Source organism: Varanus komodoensis, unplaced genomic scaffold (genome assembly GCF_004798865.1).
Source record: "Varanus komodoensis strain SLA01 unplaced genomic scaffold, ASM479886v1 scaffold11, whole genome shotgun sequence".
Classification (NCBI taxonomy): domain Eukaryota; kingdom Metazoa; phylum Chordata; class Lepidosauria; order Squamata; family Varanidae; genus Varanus; species Varanus komodoensis.
In genome coordinates, this window is record NW_025335317.1 from 24,205,148 (window position 1) to 24,232,293 (window position 27,146).

General features: G+C 41.7%; 1 protein-coding gene across 1 annotated transcript in view; it reads left to right on the forward strand.

Moving 5' to 3' along the window:
- The first annotated feature begins 13,906 nt into the window (after positions 1-13,906).
- LOC123018469 (lipase member M-like) overlaps positions 13,907-27,146 on the forward strand; it is a 17,313-nt gene continuing 4,073 nt past the window's right edge. Inside the window, exons 1-7 of the mRNA XM_044420604.1 lie at positions 13,907-14,011; positions 16,985-17,102; positions 17,764-17,962; positions 19,295-19,404; positions 22,226-22,362; positions 25,653-25,802; positions 25,897-25,968. Of these exons, the coding sequence (XP_044276539.1) occupies positions 13,907-14,011; positions 16,985-17,102; positions 17,764-17,962; positions 19,295-19,404; positions 22,226-22,362; positions 25,653-25,802; positions 25,897-25,968 (891 nt within the window). The remainder of the gene's footprint in view (positions 14,012-16,984; positions 17,103-17,763; positions 17,963-19,294; positions 19,405-22,225; positions 22,363-25,652; positions 25,803-25,896; positions 25,969-27,146) is intronic.

Here is a 27,146-nt window from a genome sequence, read left to right on the forward strand (position 1 = left end):
AGAAGCAACAACAGCAGCATTTCCAACAGACCCGCTGTCACCCTGATTTGGACAAACGCCAGCGCTGATGAGATGAGTGAACCTCTCCTCTCCTCCTGAACCCACCTTCCCCTCTTCCTTTTGGGGATTGACTGCAAAGTCGACTCCCCATTTGGAAGTCCATCTTATCAGTGGGTTTTATCCATCATATAGCACAGATACAGGATCGAGTTCGATACTGTACCCCTGCCGGGACCGATTCGATTTATGCCTCAGTCATTGGTTCTCGTAGACGAAGTTCAACAACTTCTTCGTAAAGGAAAGATTCAACAACTCACACGCTCCGAGGGGTTACACGGCTTCTGCTCGAGATATTTCACAGTTCCTAAGCATGATGGTGGTCTTCGTCTGATACTGGGCCTATGTGACATCAATAGGTTCATCAAAACCAAGAAATTTCAGATGACCACCCTTCAAAACATCCTTCCGTTGCTTAGCAGAGAGGATTGGTTCACTTCTCTGGACTTATAAGATGCCTATTTCCATATTACCATCCATCCATCTCACAGGCGTCTTCTTCAATTCACCATCGGTTCCGACCTGTTTGAGTATAATGTTCTGCCGTTTGGACTGGCTACTGTCCCCCGGATTTTTACAAAATGCATGGCCCCAGTGTGCGTGCATCTTCAGTTCCAGGGCATTCAAGTGTACCCTTACCTGGATGACTGGTTGATTGTCTCCTCATCTAGAGAAGGCCTTTGATCATCGATTCAGACTATTTGTGCCCTCTTGGATAATTTGGAACTATGTGTTAACCATGAGAAATCGTGCCTTGCTCCCTCACAGATCATGGATTTCATTGGAGCCCATCTTGACTCCACGATGGCAAAAGCCTTCCTTCTACAAGGACGAAAAGACAATCTTCATGCATCGATCCGTGAAATCCACATGGACAGAACTGTTCCAGCACTATCGGTGAAGAAACTCCTCGGTCATATGACCTCCACAGTCTCCATAGTTCTTCATGCCAGACTATGGATGAAGCCACTCCAATTGTGGTTCAACAGTCTCTTCCAACCCCAACGAGACTCACCTCAGCAGCTTCTCTGCCTTCCAACCTCCATCCTCCAGACCTTATCATGGTGGACTATGCAAAACAATCTGTCTGTTGGCGTTCCGTTCCATCCACCTCACCCAACTCTGATCCTGTTCACCAATGCCTCCCTTACTGGGTGGGGAGCCCTCTGTGCCGGGCTCCATACTCAGGGCACCTGGGACTATCAGGAGACAGCCAAACATATCAGTTACCTAGAACTGCTTGCAGTCTTCAAAGCCTTTCGGTCATTTGAGGACACTCTTTGGCGGCAAATTGTTCAGGTTGCCTCCAACAATATTGTGGCTGTATTCTACAAAAACAAGCAAGGCGGAAGGAAGTCCGCCTCCCTGGCCCGCTTAGCTATGCAACTGTGGAACTGATGCATCCCGAGGGAGATTACCCTCCTCGCTGTTCACCTAGCCAGTACCGACAATGAGGAGGCAGACACACTCAGCAGACAGATGTCAACGACCCACGAATGGGAACTAGATCATCAGACCTGTCATCGTCTCTTCCAGACGTGGGGCTCTCCAGACAGAGATCTGTTTGCCACTCACACAAACAGGGTGTTCTGCTCCTGCGCAGGCATTGGCCCAGGTTCGAAAGGAGATGCTCTCATGATCCCCTGGGTGAACACGTTCTTTTACATGTTTCCCTCGATTTCACTTATAACGAGACTCCTTGCCAAGATCACTGACGACAACACCCAGGGAATCCTCATCACTCCCTGGTAGCCCCGTCAACCATGGTTCCCTACTCCTCTCCGTCTGTCCGACAGCACCTTCCAGCGACTGCCTCTCATACCTCATCCAATTACTCAGCAGAATGGAGCTGTTTGTCACCTGGATCTTCCTTCACTCAATCTGATAGCCTGGCTCATTCGATGAACCATGGGGTCCCTTCGATACCAGTGGATTCAGTGGCTTCCACACTGGCCCAACACCGTTCTGATACGGCTCCTCCTCCCCCTTCAGTACCGGCAGACGCCTCATCGAATCCAAGCGCTCTGCATCCTGATTTCCAGTTCATTCTCCAGTCTGCGCTAAGACCTGCAACCCACCAATCTTACACAGCCAAATGGAAGCTATTTACATCTTTTGCTGAATCTAGCTTTATTGCTCATTCAGCCTCCGTTGAAAACATTCTTCAATTTCTCTTATCACTACATCAGTCTGGACTTAAGCCATCATTTATTAAAGTTTATACTGCTGCAATCTCCCACTATCGTGGCCAGGTGCTGGGTTCTTCAGTGTTTTCTCATACCCTCATACATCGATTCCTTAAGGGATTACAGAACCTGCAACCACCAGTTAGACCAGTTATTCCTACTTGGAGCCTCTCTGTTGTCTTGCAGGCACTCACTCGAACTCCTTTTGAGCCCCTGGTGACCACTGACTTATGCCTCTTGTCTTGGAAGACTGCCTTTCTCATCGCAGTCACGTCCGCTAAAAGGGCCAGTGAAATCTGTGCACTCTGGTCCGTATAGACCCTCCTTATCTCAACTTCCATAAGGAGAAGGTCATCCTCTGTACTGATCTGGCATTTTTACCCAAGGTTGTGTCTCCTTTCCATATTAATCAAGACATCGTCTTACCGGCTTTCTTCCCCACTCCATCTATATCGATAGAGTGATCGCTTCACTCTCGCAACGTTCGTCATTGCCTTGCCTTTAACAGGTCTCGCACAGAGTCCTTCGGCAAATCTAACCACCTCTTCATCAAGTACTCGGAATATGATAAGGGTTCTCCTATTGGATCCCAAAGACTTTCGAAATGGATTGTGCAGACCATCAAACTGGCATATCAGCTTGCCAAGTTGGACTTACCTGTCATGCCCAGAGGGCACTATGAGGGCAGTAGCAGCTTCCTCTGCCTTTTCTGCTGGCATCCCGATACAGGGCATATGCAAGGCTGCCACCTGGACTATTCCTTCCACCTTTGCCAGACATTACCACCTTGATGTGTGTGCCAGACATGATCGCTCCTTTGGTTGAGCAATCCTTTCTTCTGCTCTCCAATGATGACACTGCCTGCCTCCGGGTTTGGTAAGCTTGCTAATCACCCATATGTGTGATGCACAGAGGCCACAATGAAGAAAGGCAGGTTGCTCACCTGTAACTGTCGTTCTTCAAGTGGCCATCTATGCATTCACACAACCCACCTGCCGGCCCCACTCAGTGTCAGTGACAGGGTTCCTACAGTACTGTTCTTTATTTAAGTGGATCCCTCAGTAGTTTCTCTCTTAAATTATGGACTTATTGCATGTGCTTCCCTTGTTCATCAGATTCCCTGCAATGCCTAACGCTCCCACAGGGGAGGGGGGGGCGAACGATCAGTCTCCAGTAGACTGAGGAAATGGTGGGCACCCCACCTTCTTATACTGCAGGGGGGGGAGGGGTGCGGAGTTCCCGCCAAAACCGTTAAGCTTTAAATCTTTCTGGCCACAGGCACTGCGCAGGCACAGCACCCATATGTGTGAATGCACAGGTGGCCACTTGAAGAACAACAGTTACAGGTGAGCAACCTGCCTTTCCGAGAGATGAGAAAATAGTTTTCTTTCCCCATTATGTACACCTGCTCTCAATAAGTTGCACTATTTGTTTTTATTTGTGGGATCGAGATTTGGGCAACTGGCTTGGTATAAATGGTCTGTGAAATATAAGGTATGGTTCTCAGTCTGTAGATTAGCATAAAGTAATGTTTGCAAAATAAACATCTGTCCCTTCAAACATCCACAGGATTTCTCTTGTGCTCAAGCCAGTTTTCCAAAGACAGCTGAACCAAGAAGACCATGAATGCTCACTGATACCCAGTTGTGCAACCTTCTTCCATGTCACCACCACCAGCAGCCCCAGAAGCGGGAAAGGGGCTGCTTTTAGCCCTCAGTACAGAAAGATAAATAATTCTGATGAAATTCCCTACCCTGAGAATTCATTGCCTTTGTATTTTGTGAGCTGTTTCTATGGTGTCTCTGTTGAGAAGTACAATGTTATTTAGTGGTAAACAGTTAGATTTTAGGATGTATAAGCATTTTAAAATCTAGTCCATCTACATTTCATGAATTATCAGGATTCTTCATTCCATCATCCACTCATTGATGGAATCTGATTTTGAACAATATACAATTTTGCACAAATTTGCACTTCAAAAAATGCATAAATCTCCCCCAAAAGCATTCATGCTTTAATCCAAGTGAGAAATTCATTTTCATTGGGTTTTTTTCATATTGCTCAACACAAATTGGGTAACTTATGAAGGGAAACGTCTGCAATTCCACACAACCTGTGTAACTGAGGAAAAGGAGGATTGCTGTGGAATCTGTGGGTCTCATTTTCTTATAAATTTGAACTCATTTGAGTCCAGTGCAGATTCCTCTGACATCCCTACTAAATTTTTGTTGGTGAGATTGGGGTTCAAACTGCATGAGTACCTTTAGCCATTTAAAATATCTCACAAACACATTTGCTGAGAATCAAACTGGGACATTCACATGCACCATACCTGCCACTGTGAATTCTTTCTCAGAAGGATGGAATGCAGAAAATAAACACTGGGCATGTGCATGGTAATAGCCACTTTATTAGCACAAGGGAAGATGCGAGAGGCTGTAATCATGGTTTACTCATCTTCCACATTCTGCATGTGAATCTGATCTATGCTAGTGATTGGACAATGCAATGAGTGTCGGTCTCTTTAAGCTCCGCTGGTCATGGGAGCTATCCATGATTATCTGAAACACAACATATACGGCAAGGAGTCTTGGACAGACTGGTAAGCATTTTTCCCAGATGGGTCCCTTATTCCTGCTGTGAATGTTCTAAGAAGAAGAGGTGTTTTAAGTAATTAAATATTTAGTTAGGCATTACAGGTTACCTTTGGACTTGAAAAGGGGAGTCATGAAAAGTTATTTTATGTTTAATTTTTGTTATTTAATCTTTCTGCCAGCGTGGGCAATATGCAGAACCCACTGCTTCTGTGGCCACCACCACCTGCCAAATGTGGCATGGCCCAAAGAACTTGGGAGGAGGGCAGAAAAAGTAGACTCAGTTAGAGGAATGGAGGGTCATCCATTTGAGTCATCCAAAGAGCTTTTTTAAATTTTTTCACTAAAAAGAGATTAGATACACATAAGAAAGGAAAGGTGTGTCTGTGTGTGAAGAGAAAAGGGGTATTGTGTGTGTGTGCGTGCGTGTGTGTTGCTATATGAAGGGATATTACAGAAATAGAATATATAATTTCAACACCTAACCTGTTGATTAGAAAGCAAAAATATCAATCTGCTCAAGTCACAGTCAGAACAATCAGCCACAGCATAATCTAATTTATCAATACAATTGTAAGTAATGTCATAACTTTAGCATGAAATACAAGTCTCTAATAATATTTTTACAAATTTGGCAGGTCTTCTACTTATATAATCGGTTAATTTCACCATTGTTGCAAATTCAGCTAGCTTATTTTTCCAATCTATGAGAGTTGGACAATCTTTTGCTTTCCACTTTGATGCAATTGCAACTCTTGCTGCTGTTATCATATAGTTTAATAACTCTAGCATACTCTTTAGGAGAATCTCTGGTATAATACTCAGCATTCATAGGAAAAATAAGTTTCTGCATTTCTGCATGTATCTGTTTCCATTTTTTTAAAAAAAAATATCACATGTCTACTACATAGGGTAAAAAGTCCCATCTATTTCTTTACATTTCCAGCATTTCCCATAATTCTTATCCAATTTCTGTATATCTTTCAGGGCTATATACCACAGAAAGTGCATCTTATACCAATTTTCTCTGGCTTGACTGACAGTAAATTTTATATCCTTCATTCATAGAGCTTCCCATTGACAGGGCAGTATTTCTTCTTTGAAGTTCTATATCTAGCTAATCATACATATTTTGTCTTGTTGAGTTTCAGTATCATATTGAAACAATTGTTTATAGATTTGTCCTAACAGATGGTCTTTCTGATGTTTAATCCATCAGGTGTCTTATTGTACCTTTTCCTGCTTGAAGTTCCTTTGAAACCACTTGATCATAAAGAAGCCATTCTATATTTTTCCTTCTTTTAGTTCTTGTTAAAGCTTGAGCCGTTCTTGTTGTTCAATCATGTCTCCATATGTTATAGGATCATTCTTTTTCCTTAAGTATTTTTCACAGTCTGAAGACATCAAAGGAGACATTAGAGGACTGATTCTTTTTCTCGTGGAGTATCAAATTTTTATTAAACCATCTCTAAGTACATGACTATTATTTGGTGTTGAAAGCTTTTTTAATAGATTATTTAGCTTATAAATAACTATGTGTTCCATCTTCAAGATTTGCAATTTCCAGTTTAACTACTCTTTCATTAAAATTAAAAATCAAATTTGTGAACCAAACCAAACTATAATAATAATATAGCTTAATATTAGGTTCTGCAACACCTCCTCTCTTATTTTCTTCTTGTAGACATGATTTGACTTTTACCCTTGGTTTTCTCCCTCCCAAACAAGAACATTCAATTGCTTCTGCAAGTCTTGAAGAGTTTTTCCCTGTATAGAAATTGGTGACACCTGGAATAAGAAATTCAGTTTAGGTAAAACATTCATTTTCATAATGGAAATTCTTCCCAAGACACTTTTAATTTAGAGAATTTTTGTAAGTCCCTTTGAATCTTCATCCAAGTTTTTAAATAATTATCTTGAAATTATGTGTCATTACATTCCATGTAATGACACATAATTTCAAGATAATTATTATAATTAAGTTATTCCTTAGCTGGACTGGATACTATTTTCCATCCTGATTGTTGTTGTTGTTGCTGCTGTTTTTCTCTTCTTGTTTCATTACAAACGTTAGTATACTTTTCATTTTCTTATTAATTTTGTAACCTGAACAAAATCCAGATTTTTCAATTATGTCATTCATGTGCTATATAGATAAATGTGGATTTAAAATAGCACTATATAATCAGCATAGCTTTTCATTTTATAGTCTTCTCTGCCTATTTTTATGTCTCTTATTTTGGGTCTCTTATTTTCATAGCTAAAACTTCCAACACAAGAGTAAATAAAAGTGGTGATAATGGACATCCCTGAAACATGCCTTTTTCCATTTGAAAGACACATTATCAAATGCCTTCTCCATATCTAGAAAGACAAAAGCCTCCTCCTCCTCCTCTTCGACCTATTCAATGGCATTGATCACAATGTATACATTATCTTTCATCAGTCTCCTTGGGGAAAAGCCAGTTTTGTCTGTGTAAACCTGTTTTTTTCCTGTACATTTTCTTAATCTTTCTGCCATTATTAAAGTAAAAAGTTTGTAATCTGTATTTAATAATGAAAAAGGTCTGGAGGAATGTGGCAGGGTAGGCTCATTGCCTTCCTTGGATATCATTGTTATATGGTTTCTTGCCATGATGGGGCTTATGATTTCTCTTCATTAATTTCATTCATTACTTTTTGAAGTGGTAATATTAATTTTTCCTCTAAACACTTGCATTATGTTGCGAAGAGGCCATCTGGCCAAGGTGATTTATTTTTTTTAAATTTCTTAATAGTTTGTGATAACTCTTGGATTATGATAATACCATTTAATATTGCTCTATGGTCAGATGCAAAATTTTTAATGACTTCTTCAATATACTGCTCCATTCTATCTACTGAAGTTAGATTTTTAACACGAATTGTAAATTGACCATGTATTTCTTTTTCCATATGAGTAATTCCATTATCCTTCTTAACCTGTTATTGATCCCCTTTGAGTTTCTCATTTAAGACAATATGCTAGACATCTTCCAGGTCTAGTTGCATGTTCATAATTTTTATTCTTAAAATCATAAAATTCTGTACTTCTTCAGTACTTCCTATGTCTCTGTCAAATGTACTTGATTTCTTAACTGCCGGAACACTAAAAAAATCTAATAATGATCCTTTAGAATTTGGATTCTTTCAAACTTGTTCAAATTTTTCTTTTGTTTGCTTCCCATATCGTTGCTTTAGTAACATCACTTGTATTGTTCCAAATCTTTTTCACATTTTTTCAAGATCTTCTTCAAGATCTTCAAGATTATCATTCAGTCACCATCTTCTTCTTCAAACTTCTCTTCTTGCCAAATTATTTCTAATGATATGAAAATAAAAAGATTGCTTCCTTACAGTCTCTAAATTCAGAACCAAAGTTTTTGATATCCAGCACATGTTTATTCTTGAATATATCTGTTGTCTATCAGGAAAAAAAGGTATAATCTCTGACTTTGGTGTTTTTGGATCTCCATGCATCTTCCAATTGTAGCCTACCCATATAACTGAAGACATGTTTTTGGGAAGCCTCCCCTCCCTCCTTTTAACTTGTCTTTATTGGGTCAAAACTTCTATTCATATCACCACAAATCAGTATTTCTCCTTACTGAAAAATCTAACATTGATTGAAAAAAAATCACGAATTTTCTCTCTACCATCATTTGAGGTATATATTATTGCCAATGTACTTATCTTCCCATTTAAGGATCTTAAGAATGATAAATCTTCCTTCTGGGTCTCTCAATTCTTCTATGATATTCAAGGTTTGATTATTATTTTATTTTATTATGTACTATTGTATTTTAATGTATTTTATCATGTTGTAAGCCGCCCCGAGGTTTCGGCAAGGGGCGGCATAGAAATGTAATAATAATAATAATAATAATAATAATAATAATAATAATAATAATAGCATAAATCACAAACCCTTTCTTTTTTTGTATCAGCTGAAGCTTCATAAGTTCTACCCAATATCTTACAATTTAAAATATGGGCATATTTTTTCTGTGACTATCTTTTTAAAGTTGAAAACTTTAGTTTGTTTGAAGGAAGAGCTCCTCCCATTAAAGTTTACAGACAGAATTTTTATTTTGTCCTGATCTAATTCTGTTTCTTCTTTGTCTCTACTCATTTCTATTGAATTTTCAGATCTTTCAGGTCTGTCTGGTTGTTAATTCTTCTGCTATCTGTTCTATTGTTGTCATAACTCTTCTTCCTGTTATCAGTATCACTTCTAGAGCAAAGGGAATTTTCCAGCATCATCTTATCATTTTCTTTGTAAAATTTGTCGTAGAAAATTGGTCTTTCTTTTTCTTCAGGAGATTTTGTGGTGAGTCTGCAAAACTCTTTCCTGTCTATTTTCAATGGAGATTCTATTTATCTGTTCAATATAGTGTCTTTTCTTATTTGCAAATTTAATCAATATATAATGAGGCAATTTATTCTTCAATGCATAGGCTGAATTTATTGTAAATATCTGTTCAATTCCCTGAAAATTTCCTTGAATGTGTAGATAATCTTCTAATTGTCTCCTAAATCTCAAATTATTATGTCTATTTGGAACTTCCAGAATTTCAGTTCTTTGATCACCTTTTGAATTTCAGAATCTTGCCTCTGTATTTGTACCCCAGGGCTTTCTTGTTTTTCTTTAATTTTGGTAATTTCTTTGGAGTTTTCCTATCTCTTTTTTGCAATATTTTGATGCCATCCTTCTTAACAGTTGATTCTTGCACAGTATGTTGAACTAAAATACTTAAAGCTCGCAGAATTACAAATATTGTCAGAGGAATACAGCAGCAAATTCAAAAGCCTATATTGACACAATCCCATGCATGCTTCCACAGAAAGAAATTCCACCGCTCTCAACATGCCCCAACCAGCCATGCTGTAGGACTTTTCTGTCAAAACAGGATTTTGAATGATATCTCAGAGGAAGAATGTAAGTGCTAAGGAAGCCTCCTTGATGTTAACATCCCAAAATCAAGTGCCAAAGAAAGGGCTGTCTCCATTGTTGCCACTTGCTTTGTTTTTGCCACAGAATGGTTGTAGTAGAGGAGCCCGATCCATGTGATAGTGGAGATGGCACTCATTAGAAAGAAAGGAAAATCACAAGAAGAATAGATGATACAACTATCTGCATTTTCTTTATTTCTGTGTTTTTTTAAATCCTACATTTCTAGTCCTCAGGACAATTCATATGGCTTCCCAGGACTCAGATTCAAGCACATGCAGTCAGATATGTAGAAGCAAGGCTGTAGTACATCGCCCTGCCCATCCTTACATGCCGCTAATATTTGTACAGAGTCATTGACACCAAGCTTGAAGCTTACAAGTCCCAGTGCAGGGTGGAGAGACACATAGAGATCTTAAGATAGAAAACATAACACACCTGAAATAATGTTTCCAGATCATGGATTTAGAACCCTTAGCTCACAGTAGGGATGTTTGAGCAATTTGAACTTTGTGGATTGCATTATGAAATGAACCGATGCACACCACCCAGGCTTTTGTTTAGAATTGTAGTCTTAGGATGTAACTTACCCGAAAGTCCCATTTAAATCAAGAGGATTTACCCTTGAGTAGACATGTCTAGGATTGCACTATTAATGAATTAACTTTAATAAGGATTGTTTTAAATTGTGGTATCTTTATGGCATTTATTGAAATTGGGCCTTTATGTAAAACATTTTGCCAGAGTTTGCTGCTCTGAAAGACAACATCAGCTAAATTAATGTGTGCATCATAACAGAACAGTCTGACAGATATCCTGCTTCTGAGAAATTTGCAGTGAGGCACTCTCCTCTCTCTCCAGTGTTTCTGGCATATTTTGAGATCTTAACTCCTCACCTGACTTTCATAGTGTGTCCATTAGTCATTTCACCTCAGGAAATTCCTTGGAAAACAGCAGTCTTCATTTCAGTTTTGGACCTCAAGCCACAATGATCCTAGTGGCTTAGTTCAAATGTCATGAGCAGCCATGGTAATTTCTTACTCTTGTCAGCCGGTTGGGTTGTCTGGATTGTGATCATCTTCCCTGGAATTTGGCCTTTTCTGTTTATAAGCCTTCTCCTTGTGCTTGGCCCTGGCTCAAGAAGCAAGCCAAGCTGAACGGAAGCCTGCAAATGATCGTAGCACTCTGGTTGCACAACCAGCCACCTTCTTCCACAATATGTGCCTCAGAAACAAGTGATTCAAGCAAGTCATGTGAATGCAAGAGGATGTTGAGAGCAAGTGGGATGGTGGACTTGGGCAAGCATTCCCACCAGATGTGTGCTGTGCCAATTTTGCTGATTTGGATTCTGATTCAGAAGAGAAATATTCAGAGGGCATTTAAGAGCAGAATTTTGCTCAAGTCCATGGAATACAGCAGGGAATAGGGACACCCGAGGTGAGCTCAAGGGCAGACAAGCAGACAGTGACAGAGACCCTAGGAACAGTATGGAGGTACAGGGAGTGGGAGGGACTGTTGAGACTGTGTTAGTGTCCAGGGCGTGGGCGGCTGACTTGCAGACAGGAGCACCAGGATCCAGACAACCAAGGTGTGGGGCAGTCCAAGGGCACAGTCACACAGTCCAAAGATCAGAGCTGGGGGTTGCAACACTGGACAAAATCTGTTCAAGAAGGTGTGGTCAGACAAGGTGGGTGTCAGTAAACCAGGAAGACAAGCCAAACAGAGCAGGTACCATGAGGACTGGAGCAAGGCAGGAGTGACTGGAGCAAGGCAGGAGCAAAATCACAGGCAAGACAGGTCCGGGTCCGGGTCAGGGTCTCAAGAACAAAGTCCAGGAGTCTACGGACCAGGCACTCTTCAACAAGTCAGGAAGACCTTCATTGCCGAGGCAGCTTCTGAGAGAAAGAGCCAGTTCTTACATAGCTGTTCCCTCCAGGGCTCCCAGGTCTACAGGAGCTCATGAAAGCCCTGGCAGCTGCAGTAGACTGGGGTAGTAAACCTGCAACTACCAGCAAAGGGGGCCCTGAAGCTGCCTCAGGTCTTGACAGACTGGCAAATCTTCAAATAGAGATCAGATGGGTTTGCTTCCTGGCAGGTGTCCACATGAATGCTTGGTGCCATTTCAGGCTCATGGCCACAAGAGGGCAGGCTGGAGTACAGGGAAGTACAAGCAAGGGCATCAAATAGATTCCCACCCCCAACAGATTCCTCATGGATCCACAGTCCATTCGTGGTGTTTCTGCTTTGTAGCTTTAGTTTTCTAAAGCCACAGAGAGAATCAATGGTCTGTTCTAAGATTCCCATGTTCACTGTGACTTCTCGGATCATCTGGACCAGTAAGGAAACAGCACTGGTTTAATTTGAAAGAAATCTGTACACTATGGAAACTGTGCAGGGCTATTTGCTATGACTTGTGAACCCGGCCAGTATATCAGCTGTTTACCACAACTTCCTTAATGAATTCCCCTCTTTCCCCTTCTTGGTTTCTTCACTTGCAAAAACTGAAAACAAAATAGTGCAGCAGATCACAGTCACAAATTCACCAAATTCAAATGAGGGAGTAAAGCCCTATCAACATGCTGTTACTTGTGTCAGACTGTTTCTATTCTTCTATCTCAATGAAGTTCAGCTCTGTGTTACACAGACACCAAGCTCTTTTCAATACAGAATGCAAAGTAAGCCAGTAGTCAATGCACAATTTCCTGGGCAAATGTGGATTTTCTTAGAGAGCAATCAGAGGCATAGTTAAGATCAAACACATAAGGTATCAGTCAAACAGAGTCAGAATTCCAAAAGCAGCAACAGGCAGAAGTCCAAATGTCTGTGACACAGAAGAGGCAAAGATGTAGGAGATGCAACAACAGTATTGTTTCTAGCAATGGGTAGAAAAAGTGCACAGGGTTATGTTGCCAGAGCTTGCTGAGCCCTACCAAGGCTCAGCTGCAGTACATTAAATAATTTGCTGATGAACTTTCCTGATGAAATCCCTCCTTTTGAGGAGTCCTTCTTTGGAATAGGGTGGTTCATGTTACAGGAGTCCATCTGATTTGCCTTTATGGTGATGATGCTCTCTGAAACTGAGCAGTCATTCATTCTTGACTCTGAAGTAGAACTTCTCTCCCCCTGCAGCACTGGACCTATGGTCCTCTCTGCCATGGTTCCTCTCTCTGAGGTGTCCTTTCTCTCTCTCTGGGAACTTTAGTTGCTCAGTGTAGAAGATTCATCCAATAGGGGTATGAAACAATGTGTTTAAAACCACTTCAGAACTATTTTGGACATTGCATTTTAATTAGAAGCTACTATTAAAAGTATTAATTAACTTAATATACAAAATTACTTCAGTGTTTTGCAGTTCTATCCTGGGAACTTTGAAATATCTTGGTAGCTGTGTTCATTTTACCCTTGTGGGAGAAATGTGTTGTCAGTGGGGGGTTAGGAAAAGAACAAAAGACACTACGGAGTCCTGTGAGGATCCCATTTAATTGGCTACATGTGTCAGTGCAAGAATCATGAAGCCCTTGCATGCACAACACTGGCTGCAATGTTTTCCCTAATAATTAATTACTGGACTCCTGTGTGTTATAATATACATTAAATTATGCAATAACTTGGCATATATATATATATCTGCTTTCATGCAACTATCCTGTTCTGTGAAAATGGAATGAGAATTCACTTTGTGATAACGTTGTTACCTAAAACAAGTTCATGCCAATCACAACTAGAGTCTTCAGGTCACCACTCTGACCTTGCAGTGTTCCAAAGTCAATACTTCTTCGAAGATTGGTGGTGACACATGATACATGCTGGTAGCAAAGCAGAGAAACAAAAGGTGGGGAGACAGACAATTATTTTAGTGTGCAAACACTGAAATCGCACCATATATGCTTACCTGGAAGAGAGACCCATTGAACTCATTACTTTGGGGGGGGGGGGTGCATGTGATCGTGCTCAGTTAAAGCTGAGACTCTGACCTATGCCCTAGATCTTCCCCTAACCATGTCAGGAGGCCATAGGATTGCACTTGTAATTGTTTCAGGGCAGAATTGCAAAACTACAGCACAGTTATTAACTGCACTGCTATTTTTCAGGTAATCAAAATGTTGCTGCTTATCATGATGTCCCTTTTGGTCCTGGGACCGACAGGTTCAGAACAATCCTCAAGAAACAAGAGAGAGGTAGATCCAGAAGCATTCATGAACATTGTGAGTTTGACACATCTTTCAATGATGAGAAAAAATATTTTGGTATGGGATCTCTGAACTCTCCTTTTGAACCAACCAAATCTACCCCTTCCTCCCATCCTCATTTCTTTTTAAAGAAGCATTCAGGTATCCCTTTTGAGATTGAAAGTATGCATTCTGGGAAAAATGCTAATTGGATAAACAGGCCCTGTATTTGTCCTAAATCAACATTCTCCTACTTACTTGGAAAGATAGGAACTGTGGTTAGGGTTAGAGGATCCTGGGTTAGGGAAAGGTGTCTTAGGCAGTGACTTGAGGTGAGTCATTGCAATGATAACAGTGATATCTTCACACAGCAATTTTAATACAGTCTTGGTTGTATGTAGAATAATCCCCCTAAAGTTTTGCTTTAATCATATCCAGACATCCATTTCAATGGTCTGCTCCATGTTTGATCAAGCTGGCATCCAACCAGTGCATTTAGTGATTTTTAATATTCTTTCTGATCTCATTCCTTATGGTTGGTCTTCATTGGGTGCATTCATACAGACAAATATGCATGCTGTATTCCTTTCCCCTACATACTTGGAGTGAGTGAAGAATGCCTCCTCTCACTTTGCAAGATGCCAACAAACTATTTCACATAGCATGAATGTCAAATGCACAGAACTGGCAATGTAGGATGTGTCTATTTCCACTTTTCTCAGTTTGTCATTGTTCATATTTAAGTTCGGTTTGCCTTGAATGTTGGGGATTTCTCCAATCTAAAATTTGATTGCAGAATTAAAGTTTATCCCAAACTTTTTTTTCTTTTGGTGTTAGCATTTCTGGCCATGTCTTTTGTTTATAATCTGTCTTTTACACATGTTTACCTAGCATATAAATTTATATAATGCATTTGAAAAAGTTATTTCCTTTACTATTTTTGCTGGAAATTTTCATTGCAAATCTTAAAGAAGTATGAATATTAAAAAATAACTCAGGTTCTAATTTGAACTGAATGGCTTTATCTCCCATCCTTACACAGATCCCCATCACTTTGCAGCTTGCAAAAAACAAATTCAAATTTTCACATAGATGAGAGCCTTAAGAGCTCCATGCCTGGGGGTTGCCCAGAAAACCTTAAGAATCTCTTGTGCTTCCCCCATTCCCAGCAATTGCCTGCATTTCTTCCATTGGCTGCTGAGTACACAAGGTATATCCACTTAAAGAAGTTTTGAGAACATGCAAAAGGTGGATATATCTCTGTATTAAGGGCTTTTGGGGTGAAAACCTGGCAAAGTCCTTGGTGGATTCTATCTTGGCACTAGGGTCAACCCATAACTTGGTATGCCAGCTACCCAACAAGTTGTGTGTTCCTGTATAATGAGGCCCTTCTGCCCATTTTGCTTCTTTTTTAAATGAATGTTTGAACCCTAAATGGAAGCTACCAGAAAAGTCTTCCATGTTGCAGCTATTCTTGATAGTGGTAGCTGTACCATTTACTGCTGCTAGTTACACGGATGAATTCAAATGGATGAAGCACACCCATTCCCTTGTCTATGGTGATGTGGGAATGGTAGATCATTTTGTACAAGAACATGCTTTGTATTAGAGCAGGGATGCATGACAAGTTTGTTTCATTTCATTTTTTTGGATTTATTTAGCTTGCACATCCTAAACTGAAAACTGCTTTTAAATAATGTGCACAAACACACATTAATCAGTGGGGCATGAACACAGAGAATTCAAAGCTGTGCTTAATTGATGTGTACATTTGGAAGAATATGCACAAAGATGTATACAAATTGTAATGTGAGAAAATCACTCTCTGAGATGGACGCAAGATAAAACGCGCTTTGAGGTAGAATTTGGACGACTTCCTTGTGCTCAGTTTTTGCTTGTATGCACATCCCTTCACTCCCTTTAATCATCTGATTTAATTTCCTGACTGTTAGAGCAGTCCCACACCAGAGGCATTCGAGATGCATCTGGGCAGCCGTCTGAGAGGGATGGTTTAAATTGGCGTCCTGCGCTGAGCAGGGGGTTGGATCCAATCACCTTCTGGCCCCTTCCAACTCTACTGTTCTACAAGTCTATCATCTTATTTCAGCATTTCTTTGCCAACTTCACATGGCAATTTGAAGGAGTTCGAAAAGTGTTACAGTTGCTTATTTGGTCTCAGGATTTCCTGAGTACCATACGGAAATAGCATTGTTTGGATTTTTAATGAACTTCATCCCAAGAATGAATTGGACCACTTGGACCAATACTGCACAGAAGTAACATCAGCCTTCACGTATGTCTCCCGTAAGAAGAAAGTACGTATAAAGGGAAAACAGTGAGAAGGCTTCTTTAGGCTCACCCAGCCAGCCAGCCAGCCTTATGGACAGCATTTGTCAGCAACTCTGCTGACTCCACTGCAAATTTTGGTGGACAACCAGAAAATGACATCAAAAAAACACTGCTGTCAGGGAAAGAGAGCAAATAGTTTATAACCCAAAGCAGATATTATTTCGGAGATGAAGCTAGCAGCTACACCATACTGTCGATCCTTTCTCCCTTACCCCTGGGCCCCACTTACAGTCTGAGAAGAATTATGGGCAGAATAGATGATGGCCTGGTTCCGGTTACTGGCATAGTTTATGAATGCCCCACATTTTCATTTGTTGCCAACCTGAGTAACATCACTGCTCCAGAGCTGTTTGGAGGTTCTTGTCTGCTGGGCCTTCTGAAGCAAACCTAGCTGTCCTCCTCCCACTAACTATTCCCTCCTTAGCACATACATACTTCTACGTCATGTACATATGCATTAGATGTGATACCAGGTGGCATGCTTGGGTTGGAGAGATTCAGTTGTGCCCACCAATACTTTTATATGAATACAGAGGTCTTTTACCATCAGTGAAGAAGGGGAAAAATGTTCACTTCTCCATCTCCATATACATACCCATACGCACAGTGGGTCCTTAACTCTGATTCTGATCTTTTCTTCTTTTTGGCATGTATTTATAGAGTGAAGTCATAGAGCATGAAGACTACCCTAATGAGGAATATGAAATTCTTACAGATGATGGCTATTATCTTGTCATCAATAGAATTCCTCATGGCAGAAAAACATCAGAAAATACAGGTGTTTCTTCCTGGAAATTGCTTCAAACTCACTTTCTCATTATTCTTTGTGTGTCTTACCTATAGAAAATGTATGGGATGGGAAGAACTGGAGTTTTAAGGATTTTTTTCCTCTCTAAATATGCACAGAATGGCTCCCTTAGTAGTTTCAAATAATGTGCTTCTGTTTATGAACTGGTGAAATAGAAAGGCTACAAAAGCAAATCCTGAAAGCAAAGAAACATGCCAGAATCCCATGAAAGTTTAGGCCAAAAAATGCCAGCTGTGCCGGCTAAAGCTTGCTGGGAATTGTAGGCCTTTGTTCTGGCTAAACTTGCACAGGATTGCAACTTACTGGCATTTTCCTCTGTGCCACATCATAGGAATGTCCTAGAACTGTCCCTTATCTGGGTCTCAAATCTGGAATTTGGTAGCACCCCTAGCCTACATATTAAAGAACATTCATTTCCATTACCTTAACTGACAGGGAAGAATATGTGTCTGAGTTCCCTCTGCTAATTCTGCTTGTTCTGATGCTAGGACCACTTTTTATTTATTAAGGTAATATTGAATACTTTCTGTTTGTGTCTTGTTGGAGACTTGACTTACGTGAGACCAGCAGAGAGGTTCTGTTCAAACACTGACCTGACTTAGACAAGTTTAATGCCTCTTCTTTGCCCCAGGTGCAAAGCCTGTTGCATTAGTAATGCCTGGAATCCTTACAAATGGTGGAATCTGGGTCACTAATTTGCCCAACAATAGCCTGGGCTTCATCCTGGCAGATGCTGGCTTTGACGTGTGGCTGGCAAACAACAGGGGCAACAGATGGTGCACAAGACACCACAATTTTTCACGCAATCAAGAGGAATTCTGGAACTTCAGGTTGGTGGAATGGTAAAAATATTGTTTCTGGCAGCATGTACCTTGTTCGGCTTTATCTGTCAAGGTTCTGTGTTACAGATGTGAAAAACATGCATTCTTTCTGTGTTAGTACAAGTCTTGGCATAGTTACAAGTCATATATGTTCTAATTTCCTCTCTTTCCTATGTTCAGAGGTGTGCTGTTTATGTAGCTAAAATAGTACCACCCATACTCAAATGAGTGGTATCAGCAGGCCTAGGGAAAAACACAAGGCTTGCTACAGTAGCATGAAGAGTCTTTACAAATAGCCCAGTTTGAACCAGGTGTGCACGGTGGCCATAGATTGCTTAGTGACTGACCAAGCAGGCAGTGGGGGGCAGTGATGACAACAACCCCTGCAAGCTTTCCACATGCAAGGCTTTTTGCCAGGAAGGAGCAATCAGGTTTCCAATTTTTCAGGTATATTTTTCAGGAATGTTGAATGATGCATTCTCTAAATGTATGAATCAGCTCTGATTTTAAGGTACTGCAATGCGGGAGGGAGAGATCTGATCTTCCCCTTCTTTCTTCCTATGGCTTGAATGCCTCTGTTGCTGCTGTCCTAACCAGGTAAGTCTTGAAGTGAGAATTGGGTGGGTTGGTAAACAAGAGCCTACTCACATTCCAGTCTGCCTTCATAATGCTCACCTCAGTCCCCAAGTGACTGAACCTGGTGACCTTCGCCAATATTCTTAGGGCTTGTTTGTGGTAGGAATACCAGTGAGTTGCTGCCTCCGATTGCTGGGTCAGCTTTCCAAGGGATAGAATTTCTGTTTTTACCAAATATAAGTTCAGATTTTCCTGAAAGTTGAGATTCTTTAAGTATGTAGAAAATCTTAAGCATTTTTGTGCACATTTCTCCTGGCACATGCATTTTGTATACATTTTATCCTCATCAAATTTCTGAATAAAATGGATTTGTGGCATTTTTCTCTAATGTGAATTTTTGCATGCAATTTTTGATTGAACGTCATCGCTAAACTAAGAGACATGCACATTTTGGGAAAAAAATCAGAATTTATGTTTGTATAGTAGTTCAAATGGGTGAACTTGAATAAATTTACATTCAAACGCTACCCAAATAAATCTTTTTCCTAGTTCTTAAGTGTCCTCCAAGCTGGTGCACTGCAGGCTACGAGCCTCACCATTATAGCCAGCAATAGCCTGTTTGAGATCCTTCCTTGGTAGGACTCCAATGACAAAATTAAGATGATCTAAACAGGACCCTCCTCTGAAAAGGATATACTTGTCTAACCTATTGCAGATTGCTGTTGCACTATAAATCCATAATCCAGCTATTTGTCCTTTTTTCAGTTTTCATGAAATGGGAATGAATGACGTGCCTGCTATTATAAATTTTGTTCTAGCAAAAACTATGCAGAAACAAATTTACTACATTGGCTATTCGCAAGGCTCCACATTAGGTATGTTGTCCAAGCAGCATGACCTTCTTCTGCAGAAGCACAAACTGAAGATGGAATGCAACCTGCAGGATGCTATACAAAGCAGTCATTTCATACAGGGGTATATATGTATATGTGAGAATGTTTCTAATAAGATATGCATGAACATTTTGATAGAACAGAGCCTGCATCATGGATATTACCTTGAAGCTGAAACGGGATGTGTATACCCAGTAATAATATCCAGCATTCCTGACCACTAGGCCTCCTAGAGAGCTGCCTTCTGCCCATCCTGCTCAAAAATATCTGGCAGCGACCCCCCAGGTTTCAGATGGGACAGATCTTTCCCGGTCCTGCTAGTGACTGAAAAGCCATAAGCTTTAACAATGAGCTACTCCCCAACCCCGTTACAGAAATATTTTGTTTTGCATGACAGATTGCAAGTGATGGCAGAAATAAAATCAATGTGGATTTAAAATTATAACTGAAAGCACTATCCTTAAGCTCAGTCCTAGATAGCCATATCTAGAAGATCCAATACAGTTATAGTGGTTTTTCTCTCTCTTTCTGCACATGCTCATGCACAGAAATCCCCAATGTTTGTATGCAAGCACACATGCCGTTTAATTAGAGATATGGACAATTCTACCAAACATAGGCTATCAATGGCCATCGGTCTGCATGGCTATGTGTTACCTCCAGTATGTCTAAGTACCCTTGGCAAACTTGTGCTCATTTGCTGCATGTGGGCAGCTGGTTGGCAACTGTGTGACCAGAATGCTGGTCCTGATGGACCCTTGGTCCTCCTTTTTTATCTTCTGAGTTTCCCATTTCCTGGAATCAATAAGGAATTCTCCATGTAAATGAAAGCCACCATGCCACCATGACAGTGGCATGTAAAAATGGGGAGGCATAAGAACAGCAGACTAAAAGTTTGGATGTAGCATGTACAAACATAACAATTTAAGCATCATTATAATCATTTGCTAATAATCAAGGTACCAAAAGGAAACTCCCCAAAGGAAGAGATTGAGGGAAAGATCAAATTTAATTATCATAATGACATCACATATGTGGGCAAAAGAATAATCAGGCTATGGGTGGAGTAGAATAATATTTTAAATTTGCATTTCAAACCATAATTTCTTGTCTTTCAATGCTGGCTCAAAGGTCTGATGATCTTGGCATAATTTCGACTTGTTTTTTTACACTGCTTTTACAAAGAATTAAAATAATAATTTGAAAATAATCTGAAAGGATCAGTGTAACAGCAATTTGTAGAGATAAAACAGGTCAGATCAAAAAGCCAGGTGGGGGTGAGCAAATCCAAACATTTACCTAGTTTTGGAATTACAGCATACGTTGACACCAGGTGAGCCTCCCTGGAGAGATCAGTCCACAGTCAGGATACTATTCCTGAGAAGCTCTTCAGTCTAGTCTTGCTGGCTGCTTACAGCATTTACAGCCCCTTTCCATATGTTCAGCTTCATAGGTGCTGGGGCTTTGGCCCTTCCCTTGCTATCCATGCTAGAAAAATCCTACTGGCAAATCCTACACGCTAGATCAGGGACACATTCGCCCTCAGAGAGAGAGCCACACACACACACCCGGGCAGGGAAAGGCTTTGCCATCAGTCCCTCTGCCCTATTCCAAGAATGTTGAGCAAGACTGCTGGGCTTGGGAGTGGCAGCATCAGGAATGACACTAAATTTCTTGCTGCATCTGCCCTACTTAGTAGCAGTATGGAATCGCATGTTTGCAGCAAGATGGCATGAACGCCGTGCAGGAGGCATCTGGAGGCCACATGTGGCTCAGGGGTTGCCCACGGCTCCACCAGATGAATCCTCCTAGTATGCATATTTGAGAAGCCCTGGTGGGTCATTTGGTGCTCAAATGGGCTCCAGATATGATTGACATGAGTATAGGAACGGGGACACTTGTGATACAAACAAAAACTATCTTTTTGTCCTTTTAATGAGTATAAATAACATATAGTGCATGACTTGAAGTTTTTCTACATGAGGCTCTTAATCCTATGGCCTCTGCATTCTTTGTAGGTTTATGGCTGATTCCTGTACACCTCTCTCTCTCCCCCTCATCTCCTTTTCTTTCCTTTTGTGCATCCCAGGACACAGCCACTAGGTAGCACGATGGTGTAGTATTTATTTATTTAAAACATTTCTATGCCGCCCCATCGCAACAAAGCCTCAGGGTGGCTCACAACACATAAATACTGAAATTATACAATAAATAATACAATAAATAACACCCGCCAGTGCATTCTCAGCTTTAAAAAAACCCTAGTTAATAAATAATTAACAGTTAAAATAAGTTTTAAATAAAAAGGTCTTAGCCTGGCGCCGAAAAACAAATAACGACGGCGCCAGGCGGACCTCTCTGGGGAGCGCATTCCATAGATGGGGGACCACCGCAGAGAAAGCCCTCCTCTGGGTGCTCACCCTCCTAATATCCTTCACAGAGGGCTCCCAGAGGAGGGCATCTGCTGCTGACCTCAAGGGGCGGGAGGGCATATATGGGTGCAAGCATTCCTTTAGATAACCAGGTCCCAAGCCGTTTAGTAAAATTGAGCATTTATGCGACCATTTCATTCCACTAGATTATTCATTACAGATAATGCCAGACTTTCTTTAATCAAAAGAGAGAAAAGGAAAAGCCATGAAAATGGTTGTGAGGAACAGGAGAGGCCTTGGAGGAGGAGGATCAGGTTGAAAGTGCCTACAAACCACCCTGAGGGCATCAATAGAGGATGTGTGTTTACTCATATGTTCCTTGAGCTGACTGTATTTCTGAGGCTAAAGTAATTTATTTTCTTTACTTCCAGGTTTCATTGCATTTTCAGCCATGCCCCAGTTGGCTCAGAAAATCAAAGTATTTTTTATATTTGGTCCTATACATTTGCTGAAACATACCAAATCTCTGTATCCAAAACTAGCTGTTTTCAGTGATGCTTTTGCAAAGGTACAGGCTGCTTTTTCATCCATTATCTTCTTAATGTTAACATGCCTGCAGCTGTTACTAAACACAAACTGGCAAATATAACCCACAGTTGAAGCAAATGAATTAATTGAGTCCTCATTCCATCACTTTCTTTGGGATTTAGTCAAAACCAAAATTGGACTAGATTATGTTCCAAGTCTTAGGTAAATGTATGAAGTAAAACACAAATCAAGGTGCAGACATGAAATAAAACTGGTAATTATAAATAGTGTAGCTGCGTATGAAACTTTTCCTTACTCTTGTGAAAATGCATGGCCCTGATTCATATCAGGTGAGGGGAATGGTTAACCACTCCCTCCAGGAGTACCACGATCCCAGTCTGAAAGAGGAACAGAGAATAACAAAAATACACAAGAAAAAGAAGGAAAACTATGGCATATACATTGTGTGTGTGTGGTGGAAATTTTAGTATGGCTCTTAGACTGTGTGGTGTGCAACCTCTATTCTCTGGTATATTAATAATTCTTGGCATATTTGTTCCATGCACTTCCAAGGTTATTCATAAATTCATGTCAGGAAGTAGGCCATATTATGCATTCCCCCCACCTCTCTCTCTTTCTCTCTCTCTCTCTCTCTCTCTCTCTCTCTCTCTCTCTCAGACACACACACACAGAGGGGGAGGGTTAGTAAAGGGTAATTTGCATAAGCTCCCTAGTGGATTTATGGCCAATCTGAGATTTGAACTGGGACTTCCTGCTGTTGCCAGAGATGCTGACAGACAAGAAGAGAGGTGGTTTTACATTTCCATGAATTATTTTTAAGGTCAGTTCACAATGAGCTGGAAAAGGATGCAGTAAAGTCATGTAGTGTCATTGCATTGCATATAAGAAAATAAGGAGGGGGAGTGAAGATTTTATTTAATTATCTATTTATAAAATTTGTATGCCGTCCAATTACTTACGTCTCTGGACGGCTTAAAGGTAAAGGTTTCCCCTTGACATTAAGTCCAGTCATGTCTGACTCTTGGGGGCAGTGCTCATCTCCGTTTCCTAGCCGAGGGAGCCAGCGTTTGTCCACAGACAGTCTCCATGGTCATGCGGCCGGCATGACTAAACACCGAAGTGCACGGAACGCTGTTACCTGCCCACGAAAGTGGTACCTTTTTATCTACTTGCATTTGCATGCTTTCAAACTGCAAGGTTGGCAGGAGCCGGGACAGAGCAACGGGAACTCACCCCGTTGTGCAGATTTGAACCGGCAACCTTTCGATCAACCAGCCCAGCAGCACAGTTTAAACCACTGCACCACCTGCAGTCCCCCTGGATGGCTTACAGCATAAATAGACAACCCACTCTGGCTACAAGTGAATAAAAATACAACAGTAAAATTCAATATTAAAACATATTAAAATATTGATTAAATAAAAAGGTCTTAACCTGGCGCCGAAAAACATATAATGATGGCGCCAGGCGGACCTCTCTCCCTACATATATATTAGCCAGTCCCTCTCTCTGTAGCTGGCAGAGAAAGAATCACTGCTAGCAGAATACACCTCCCACCACCCTTCCTGATGCATTTATTTTCCAATTTATATCCTGCCTTTTTCCTACAAAGGGCTCAAGGCAGCTTACATCATTCTCCTCCTCCATCTTATCCCCACAGCAACAACCCTGTGTGGGTAGGTTGGGCTGAGAGACTGAGAGTCTGTGACCGGCCCAAAGTCACCCAGTTGGCTCCATGGCCAAGCGGGGACTAGAACCCAGATCGCCTGAGTCCCAGTCCCATGCTCCTAACCACTACACCACACTGGCTTTCTTCTGAATTTATTTCTGAAAGTCACTGGAATGCCTTTCTCATTCATGGTTTTTGAATGGAGCCAAAGCCCTACTTTGCCCCCCTCCCCTCACACACACACACTCCAAGATGAAGGAGGGAAACCCATTCTCTGAAGGGTCTCCTAGAGCTCCCTAATGTGCAACAGGACAACAGTTGAGGACCCCATTCTACTGATAACGCGCATGAACATCCATGCAGAGTGGGAGCAGCAGTAGATGTAATCCTTGCCTCCTGACTCTTCCAGCTCTGCATTTTTGCTAGACAGCCACTTTTTGGCTGTCCTGGCACCTCAGAGGAAAGCAAGTTGGATAAATTTTGGAATACCTTCTGTCATGGTTGCCCATTCTTCTCCCCTCCCTACCATCTCCAATGTTCACTTTCCCAACTTCAGAGAGCAGCCAGAGGGGATCTTGGCACACCAGCTGCAAGGTTCAGGGGAGAGCAATCAGGACTCTAATTCCCAGCTCCAGGGCTGGTGCATTGTCTGAGTTCAGAGCTGAGAAAGGGAATTCTTCTTAGCAAATGTCCAATGCCGTAAGAGGCAGCACATTGTCTGGGAGGCCAGCTTGCACATTGCAAAAGCACCCGGGGAGTGTGGGGATTCCTTTATGTGTAGCCATCTGCCCTGTGTCAGGAATAGAGGATGTGTTTGCCTTCACTGAAACCCTATCATGAAGGGCAGGATTTTATTTCTTCCCATCTGGTGAATGTGAACAATTCTTGTATGTGGAAGAAATAAAGGAGTTGTAGTTGGACACACTTCTGGAGTGTGTGTGTGTGGGGGGGGCAAAATAGGTCTTTGGCTCCATTCAAAAACCATGAATGGTAAAGGCATTTCAATGACTTTCAGACATAAATGCATCAGGAAGGGTGGTGGGAGGCGTATTCTGCTAGCAGCGATTCTTTCTCTACCAAATACAGATAGAGGGACTGGCTAATATATATGTTGGCAGCTTCATTCCCGGGTTTATTGCCAAGGTCACTGTTTTGAAGAGATATTGAATGTACCCAGTACTGTAAAATTTAAATTGAAGGGAAAGGTTTCCCCATGACATTAAAGTCATGTCTGACTCTTGGGCACAGTGCTCATCTCTGTTTCCCAGCCAAGGGAGCTGGCATTTGCCCACAGTTTCTGTGGTCATGTGGCCAGCATGACTAAACACTGGGGTGCTGTTACCTTCCCACCAAAGTGGTACCTATTTATCTACTTGCATTTGTATGCTTTCGAACTGCAAAGTTGGCAGGAGCTGGAACGAAGCACGGGAGTTCATCCCATGTGCGGATTTGAACTGTTGACCTTTCAATCAACCAGCCCAGCAGCTCAGCAGTTTAAACCACTGCGCCACCACATCCCTAATAAAATTTAAATTATCAGCAACCAAATTTTAGCTTAGCATTTTGAAAGGAAGCTTGAGTAATTTCAAGTGCACTGAAAATGTTATATTCTGTTACATTATATATGTTATATTCTCCAGAGTGTACTTGGTAAGAAAGAATTTTGTGTTCTGCCTAATAATGCTACAAGAGCATTCACTGCAAAGTTGTGTAACAAGAACGTCTGGAACAAAGTTTGTGCCAAATTAATTTTCTCAGCTGGTGGAATTAGCAAAAACAATGTAAATATGGTATGTATGCTTTAGTTTTTAAATCAAACATTTAATCACATAAATTTACTGTTTAGCCTGTTTTGCTTGAAAATTGTATTTTTCTCTTCTTCAGAGTCGCCTTGATGTCATGGCAACCCATTTACTGGATTGCACATCAGTAAAAAATATCTTACACTGGGCACAGGTAGAAGTTCTGAAATTGTTATTGTGAATAATGTAGAAGATGAAAGAGATAATCTTAATACTTCAGTAAGAAGTATGAATGCATATATGTTTATATTTAAAAATATTTCAGTATGGTCAGTCATATGAAACTTATCCAGGAGGTGTACAGCAATAAAACTATGCATATCGAAAATACAGAAGGACCCCCGTATCCACTGGTTTGGTTACCATGTTTTCAGTTAACCACAGTTGCCCTCAGCCTGAAAGAGAAGTCATAAAGGGCTGTAAAGTGCCGAAGGAAGTCTTTGTAAAGTGCCAAAGGTGACCCTGCTAGAAGAGGTGGTGAGGTGCCTGAGGGCCGAGAGAGCTCTCCAGGCCCCCCCGGAGCAGCCGCCCTCTGGACAGAGGGTTGGGGGAGAGGCCACAGGAGAAGCAGCTGTGGAGACATGGAGGTATGTCATCCACAGGAGGAGGAGGCCAGCACGGCCGCCTCCTTCTCCTGGCACCAATCTGGAGCTGGGAAACAGGTACTCTCCACTTGGTGAGGCTGGGGCTGATGAGGCCTCGGGGGACCAGCAGGACCCCCAGCCTGGGACGTCAGGTGGCAAGGGGGCCGCTGCAGGAGAGGCGAGGGCCAGGGCATGGCCGCTCACCAGCACCGGGAAGGTACGGCGGCAGGTGATTGTTGTTGGGGACTCCCTGCTGAGGGGCACTGAGCCGGCGGTGTGCCGCCCCAACCTGGAGACAAGGGAGGCTTGCTGCCTGCCAGGCACATGCATCCGGCATGTGAAGGACAGAGTGGAGCGTCCTGTTCACTCCGGGGGTCACCAGCCACTCCTGGTGATCCATGTGGGCACAAACGATGTGGCCAGGCAGGGTATGGCTGGGACCACCAGGGACTTTGACGCCTTGGGGAAGAAACTCAGGGAGCTGAAGGCCCAAGTGGCCTTCTAGTCAATCTTACCTGTCCGGGGATTTGGGCCAGGAAGGGACAGGAGGGCCTCCAAGGGGAACGACTGGCTTAGGGTGTGGTGCCAGAAGGAACGCTTCGGGTTCCTCGACCACGGCCCTCGTTTTCTTGCCAATGGACTTCTGGCAAGGAACGGGTTACACCTCACGAGGATGGGGAAAAGGTCCTTTGGAGATGCTCTAGCGAGCTTCGTCCGGAAGACTTTAAACTGAGCCGGGGGGGGGGGG